This window comes from Pundamilia nyererei, unplaced genomic scaffold, assembly GCF_000239375.1.
Source record: "Pundamilia nyererei isolate P.nyererei 1_Seehausen unplaced genomic scaffold, PunNye1.0 scaffold00371, whole genome shotgun sequence".
Lineage (NCBI taxonomy): Eukaryota > Metazoa > Chordata > Actinopteri > Cichliformes > Cichlidae > Pundamilia > Pundamilia nyererei.
In genome coordinates this window covers 113,370-120,643 of record NW_005187772.1, presented here as the reverse complement: position 1 = coordinate 120,643, position 7,274 = coordinate 113,370, and the positions used below count along the sequence as shown (strand labels likewise).

Below are 7,274 nucleotides of genomic sequence, written 5' to 3'. Positions count from 1 at the left end.
GATTGGGATCTGGGGATTTTCTTAGGACCCGGGACCTCGACAACTTAAAGCTTTTTTTTGCTGTTTGCAGCTTCTGTAACAGTATATGACAAGGCTGCACAGGGAAATCAAATTATGCAAAAGAAGTAGCGGCATTTTTTAAATATTCTATCTTTAATAAACTCAGAGCTGAAAGTGTGCAGGAATGTACCCTCCCCCCACCATTTTTACATGATTTCCTCTTTCCTGTGCACCTGTCCACCAACTGTGCGTTAGACACTTGCTTTTAAGTATAATCCATCCATTCTCCAGACGTCAGTAGTGACCTCTCCTGACTGCTGAAAGCTCTTAAATGTCATCACTTCAGACAGTTTTTTTCCTCTCTTATCGACTGAATTGCCTCAAAATAGAAGTGCAAGAACACACAAACACAATCTCAGTCTCTCTCCCTCCCCCTCCCTCAATCGCACCCTCATATCCTGTGTCCCGCTCCCTGCAGGGAAGCTGTGGTCTCGCAGCATCAAGCTTGCCTACAACATCCTCCACAAACTGGGCAGCAAGCAGGAGCCCATGGTGCGACCGGGCGATCGGGTGAGTCACACTCGCCCACCACTGCAGCTCTCACTTTTCACTTTTTTCTTTTTGTTTGTGCTCACTTCACTCCAACCCTTTGATACTTTGTTCAGCCAAGTTAGCTTTTTTTATTTTTAAATCTATTAAAACAGATAATTATATATTTGCTGGTATATTTATGATGACATGCAGTTTTTATTATTTATTTGACCAAACAATGTCTCTATAATAAAGCTCCTGTTGTATTCCCTTGAGAATGAAGGGGATACTTCACTGAGATACTGATACCACTGTAATGTCTGTAAGCAGAATATTGAGCTGCAGTCTGCAGCTTAGCACAGCGAGCAGAAGCAAATCTAACCTGACTCTGTTCAGCACAAAGAAAAAGCTTTTAAACCTGCACTTAAGGTGCTTTTGCCCTCCTGTAGGTTTCTGTTCTGTTCAGAAAAATACATTTGCTGGAATAGCAGTAAAAGATTGCAAGAAGTACATCACCACATGCTTACAATTCCAGTTTGTCCAGTTTGCATATGCAGCTGATGCATATGCAAAGCGGACAGACCACCAGTGCCAGTTTCAATAAATGGGAGGTGCTCAAGCAGTGGAAATGACACCAAAGCAACGTGAGGCTGTTATCAACTTTTCATAAAAAAAGCAGTCCCAACAGCTCTCTGTGGAGTGGAACAGAAAATCCTCTAGAAAAAGTCAGGAGATGTGACGCTGGTGTCGGGGTTAATGGAGCACATGTCACTGTGTGGCTAGCTCGCTGCTCTTCTTTACTTTCATTGAGTCTTTCCTGGGGAGAGTTTTATTAGGAAAAGCATAATGGGTCTGAGAGGGTAGTGGTGCAAAGAATTTTGATATATCGAACAGTGATAAAAAAAAATACGTGCAGCATAAATGTGAGAAACAGCAGCAGGATGCATAATACAGAAGTGTGTGTTCAGCTGTGGCAAAAAGAAGGGCTGTTGTTACGTTTGATAGAGAACAGAAGGGATGATTTCTTAAAGTGTTCTTAAATAAAAGGAGTATTGATCCCCAGCACTAAAGTCTATCATAGCCTCAGTTCAGCCTTCCACAGTGCGGGAAGATCAACTGATTTCAGTGCCAGGCCACGTCAGCTGAAATTCTTCTACATCTCATATTGTTCGTGGGTTTTTTTAGCAGCTGTAGACCTCCTACAGCTGCTGTGCATTTGAAAGCTCCTCCTGTTCGCACAGTTTCTGACTTAATCAGTGTCATAACTACTCTCACTGATGGCCGACTGCTCTGTGCTGCGGTCTTGGATCACCCTCCGCCCTTAACTGCTCTCAGATAGTTGAGCACACTTGATGCCTGCTCTGCCTGCCCGTCACAGTTTATACTGGGCCTCATCTCTGTTCATTCAAAAAGAGCTGCACACAGTGTTTTTGCCAGATGTAGCCACGATCACTTTTTCTTGTAACGTAATGATTATTAAACTCACGCACATGCCCAGTGTTGGTGATGTTATCCTCACCGTCACGTTTCAGTGGTGGACATAATGATCTGCTCTGGATTCATGTTGAGTGCACAGACACAAGACTGTTATCAGTCTCCTCACTCTGCTCTCAGTGAAAAGCAAATAAACACTGAGAGCTGTATATTAGTCATTCTAGCGAATTAACTTGTGCTGAGCATACAGATAAATGTGCTGGTGACTTTACATGAACTTGCGTGTTGCTTAGAAACTGACTGCAATTTTCACTCCTTGTGTTGCTTTCTGAGCCTTAGAAAATGATTTCAGTTCTCTGAACCCCAGTGCTGTCTTCTGTCCTTCCCTTCTAGGTGGCGTTGGTGTTTCCGAACAACGACCCAGTGGCCTTCATGGTGGCCTTTTACGGCTGTCTGCTGGCAGAGGTGGTCCCTGTTCCCATAGAGGTGCCCCTAAGTCGCAAGGTACTTCAGAGCACTGCAAATCAGCTGTCTTTAGCCGTGGCTGCAGCTCTCTGGTTCCTTTCCTTTAAATCTGTTGCTGAAGCTGTTTTGTGCAGGATTAGTCTCTACTGGAGGTTAGGTAATTAGATTTTTCATAAACCTGCTGTGGCCACATCTGTATTTCACCTCGCCCCCCCGGAGCTCCAGACTCCCGCTGCGTTTCATTTCAGTCGTGTTTGCACAGAGGCCTTATCCATACCTCAGACAGTTGATAAAATGTTTTGGATCTTCAGCTGCAGCCTTTTACCAGCAACAAGTATTTCTGAGGAAATAATCACGTCTAAGCAGAAAGCAAACAAATACAGTTGACACACAAGAAACGGGCCCTCCTGCTGCGCCACCGTCACACAGGAAACACATCAGCTCAGCTACAACTGCTGATCTCTCACCTTCAGTGACCTCAGATTTCAGCAGCTTCTTTTTTGGATGCCATCCTGTATCGTAGTTGTTTCTGCTTTAGTCTCACTCTGAGACAAAGCTGCTTGTCTTTGCAGCGCAGTGGCCAGCATAGGGGTTGGCATGGTTACACAGTGATGACTTGCTTAGCAGAAATGCCTTTTGCTGCATGTCGGTAGCCTCTCTTGAACCCCTTCCCCCCTCCTGCATTTGTGCTGCAGGATTTTCCATAAAATTTACGTTTTGGCTGCAGCAGCAGTGCAGCAAGAGTCACTTCTAAACCAGCGCTGCATGTTCACAAGTGTAACTGCAAGTTCACTGTATACGTGCAAAAACATTAAAGGGCTGTTCTGTTCTATTCTGTGCTTTTACAAACATATAGCTCTGCATTTACTGTAGTTATGAAATATCTGAACAGCAAAAGCATCAGCTTTATTTTTTTCATCGTGTTCTGTATCATCCAATAGGATGCCGGCAGCCAACAGATTGGATTCCTGTTGGGCAGCTGTGGCGTTACTGTGGCGCTGACCAGTGATGCCTGCCATAAGGGTCTTCCCAAGAGCGCAACAGGAGAGATCCCACAGTTCAAAGGTGAGGGAAAGTCATCAATCATAGCTGAGTTGTAAAGGCGTGATGCGGGGTGGGGGGATGGGTGGCTTTGCTAAATGTGCACGAGAGAAGAGAAAGGGTGTTCATTCAAAGTGAGCACACTGTCACAGAAACATCTTGTCACTCTCCAGAGTTTTACTGGCTTGGGAAAAAAAAGCTCATTTGAATCAGACTGCTGAGTGGCTTTGACTAATAGTTCATCAGTAGATTTTTATTAATAATCTAGATTTACAGAGTAATTAGTAAGCTTGTGTTAGGCTGTCACTGTGTAAAACAAAGCGAGCGTATATGAAAGCAGCTGAAAAGATTGTTTTCTTTATTTTGAACTTTTCTGCACAGGTGGTTCGATTCTACCGTCGCAAGTTTTTGTGGTAATTACAATAACAAAATGCTGAGTTCTGCAGCTGTAGCTATAACCGTCTCTTCACTGCAGCTCGACCATCTTAACTGCAGTTTTTGTTGAAAGAAATGAAAACTCCTTCGTGCTGAATCTCATCATATTTTTATGCTCCAAACCACATTTTACAATCTGCATGCATCTATTTTCAGTCACAAATGTGAGTGAAACTCCCTGCACTACTATCATCGCCTTCCTACACTGTGTTAGTGCCAGTAAGAATCTTCTCTTTCTTTCAGCGGCATTAAACGCTTCCATGGGTGTGAAAATACTAACTGGGAGGGAAAAAAATGCTCGTTAGTGAGGACTCTGTTAAGCTGTTTTGCTTCTGTGATTGGTGGAAGCGCTGTCACTGTCAGAGCAGCTGGCCAATCGAATTGCCCGGCATACATGAAAGGTAAAACTAAACAATGGACCAGCCAGTGCAGACGGAGGAGGTGATAAAAGGAACTTGGATAAAACATAATTTGACAAAGACTCACAGAAAGCATTTGGACCTGAGTATAAATATTCACAGAGAACCGATAAACACAATCAGGGTCAATCATACAATTACCCAGTCCAGTAATGCTACCACCGCCCACACCAGTATAAAGACAAGGGTGTAGCAGCTGAAGTGAAACCTTGAACCCCGGGCATCCTTGTTGTTTTCTGTGGAAGTTACATTAAGCTCCATGGAGCAGGTGAGGAGGGCAGCAGGTCAGACACAGGAGTGCCACACAGCAGCCAATCCTCTCCAAATACAAGATCCTGTGCAGGCTAAATGCTCCCAGTGTGGCTTTCAGCTGTGGGGAGGACTCAAAACCACCAAAGAAACCAAGATGACTTTCAAAATAAAACAGCAAATATCAGCATCGTGACAGTCATATCAGAACTCCTCTGTCTCTCTTCATTACTTATCGTACCTTTTGCTTCTCTCTCGCCCCTGCAGGTTGGCCGAAGCTGCTGTGGTTTGTAACAGAGTCGAAGCACCTGTCCAAACCGCCCAGAGACTGGTTCCCCCACATCAAAGATGCAAATAATGACACTGCTTACATAGAGGTGAGGCTAATACACACACACACACACACACACACACACACACACACACGCAAACAAAGGCACAATGAAACTGTTGCCTGTGGTCCATCTCACCAACCGCTGGGTTGCTGCTTGTGCTGTTTGTTTGCACTTTGTGCTGATAGGATTAGTGTTACAGGCTTACTGCATATGTCTGCATTGACAAATATTTGAATTGTGGTAAACATGTTTGTTTCCTTTCTCTGGTGGAGAGAATAAAATCTGTAGGTGTAAAGGTATGTGTTTACATCGGCAACCTGTGCCAGACTATTTCTGTCGAGAAGCATCTGCTTCCTGCTGACAATCTCATGTCAGGTTTTGTACTCAGTAAGGAAATCAAACTTGTGTGAGCTTGAAAGGAGCTGGTAGCCAAGTTTGGATTTTCTCTCACCTTTGGTCAAAGCCAGACTGGACATACACTCAGCTGAGACTTTTTCCACACGACCTTAATTCTTCCATAGATTCAACAAAGTTCTACAAACATTCCTCACAGATTTTAGTCCACATTGACATGACAGTGTCACACATTTGCTACAGATGTGTCAGCTGGTAAAACAATAGACAAGATGAGCAATGATGCTGAGGTAGGCTGTGGTGGTTAAATGATGCTTAGCTGGTACTGAGGGCCAAAGATCATGTCCCCCACACCATTACACTACCAGCTGCATTTTTGTGGCCAAATTTTTGTGAGCGTGTGCAAATTGTAACCTGAGTTTCCTGCTCTTAGCTGACAGGCATGGCCACAGTGTGGCCTTCTGCCGCTGCTGTCGTCCATCTGCTTCGAGGTTCAATGTGTTGTTCATTCAGAGATGCTTGAAGCAGTCTGGCCGCACTCTTCTGACCTCTGCCATCAACAAGACATTGCCTCCCAGAGACCTGCTCACTGGATGTTTTCTCTTTTTCTCACTATTCTCTGTGAATCTCAGAGATGTTTCTGTGATCAGCAGTTTCTGAATTACACCAGCCTGACACCAACAAGCCTGCCAGCTTCAGAGTCAGCTCAGCTTGAACTGGTTACATATTAATGTTAACAAGCAGCTGAACAGGTGTACTGAGTGAACAGTCAGTTTAGTGTATAGGTGGGAGTAGCTATACTAAGTGGGGGGGGGGGCAGTCATCTACAAATTTTCTTTTTTCAAAGCATACTCTGCTTTATCATCTGTTTACATGTGACCATGAGTCAAAGGCTCGCCTCCTGCTGGTCACAGGAAGGAAACCAGGTTTCATATTTTAAATGCCCACCTTTCTCTCAAGATCAACTTTTAGAAAGAATCTGATTTCTAGGCTTGGATTGAAATGGGTGTGCTATTTCTATAGTGTTTTTCTCAACATGTTTTACATTAAATAAATAATAAACGTGAGAAAACAGGTTATATATGAAACATTAATGTGACCTACTCCAGTTGCTGCATGTAGCTGCAGACATAAAAGTGGCGTCAGTCTGCGTATGTAGGCCAGAAAGCGATAAAGCACACTTCCAAATATCAGCATGTGGTATTTTATATTGTTTTTAAAATGAATGTTTTTGCAATTATCTGGATTTTTACGAACTATAAACAAAGGAATAAATAATCAGCAACATTTATCTTTAGTAATAATCTATTTGCAGAGATCCACGAATGTGATTTCTTCAAAGTTGAAATGAGATTGTGTTTTTGTACGGAACGACAGGTACAGCAGGGTTGAGTCTGTCACTTACAGCTTCCCTCTGCTTTGCTTTCAATGATCCATCTGTTGTTTTCCTCCCAGTATAAAACCTGTAAGGACGGCAGTGTGCTGGGAGTCACTGTGACGAGAATCGCTCTGCTCACACACTGCCAGGCTCTCACTCAGTCCTGCAGCTACACTGAGGGTAAGGACACACACACACACACATGCAGACACACTGTGCAGTCTCAGGGTTATCTATAAGTAATTTAACCCTCTTCTGTCCCATCTCTGCCTGCAGCTGAAACCATAGTGAACGTGCTGGACTTTAAAAAAGACGTGGGTCTGTGGCACGGCATCCTGACGGTAAGATCTGCCTGTAAGAGGTCATAGGTCATGACACTAATGTTGGTTTTAGCTGGGAGAAGGTCCGTCACTTTGACCTTTAGTCTTCAGACTATTCCTCTTTAATTTCCACTATTTGTAATTGTCAAGCAAATATTTTTCACAATGGGGGTCCTAATGGAGTCTGAAAAAATCTGAAAAATGATCAGTAAGACTTTATATCAAGAGCTGGCAGTTTGTCTTGTAATCAGAAGGTTGCCGGTTCGAGCCCAACAGTCTCGGTCGTTCAATTCAATTCAATTCAATTTTATTT

General features: G+C 43.6%; 1 protein-coding gene across 3 annotated transcripts in view; it reads left to right on the top strand.

Moving 5' to 3' along the window:
- The window catches only part of LOC102204569 (disco-interacting protein 2 homolog C-like), a 73,401-nt gene that overhangs the window by 35,610 nt on the left and 30,517 nt on the right, over positions 1–7,274 (top strand). For all 3 annotated transcript variants that reach the window (XM_013915823.1, XM_005752662.2, XM_005752664.2), the window contains 6 exons: positions 479–570; positions 2,359–2,469; positions 3,372–3,495; positions 4,842–4,951; positions 6,719–6,821; positions 6,918–6,982. In XM_013915823.1, the coding sequence (XP_013771277.1) occupies positions 479–570; positions 2,359–2,469; positions 3,372–3,495; positions 4,842–4,951; positions 6,719–6,821; positions 6,918–6,982 (605 nt within the window). The remainder of the gene's footprint in view (positions 1–478; positions 571–2,358; positions 2,470–3,371; positions 3,496–4,841; positions 4,952–6,718; positions 6,822–6,917; positions 6,983–7,274) is intronic.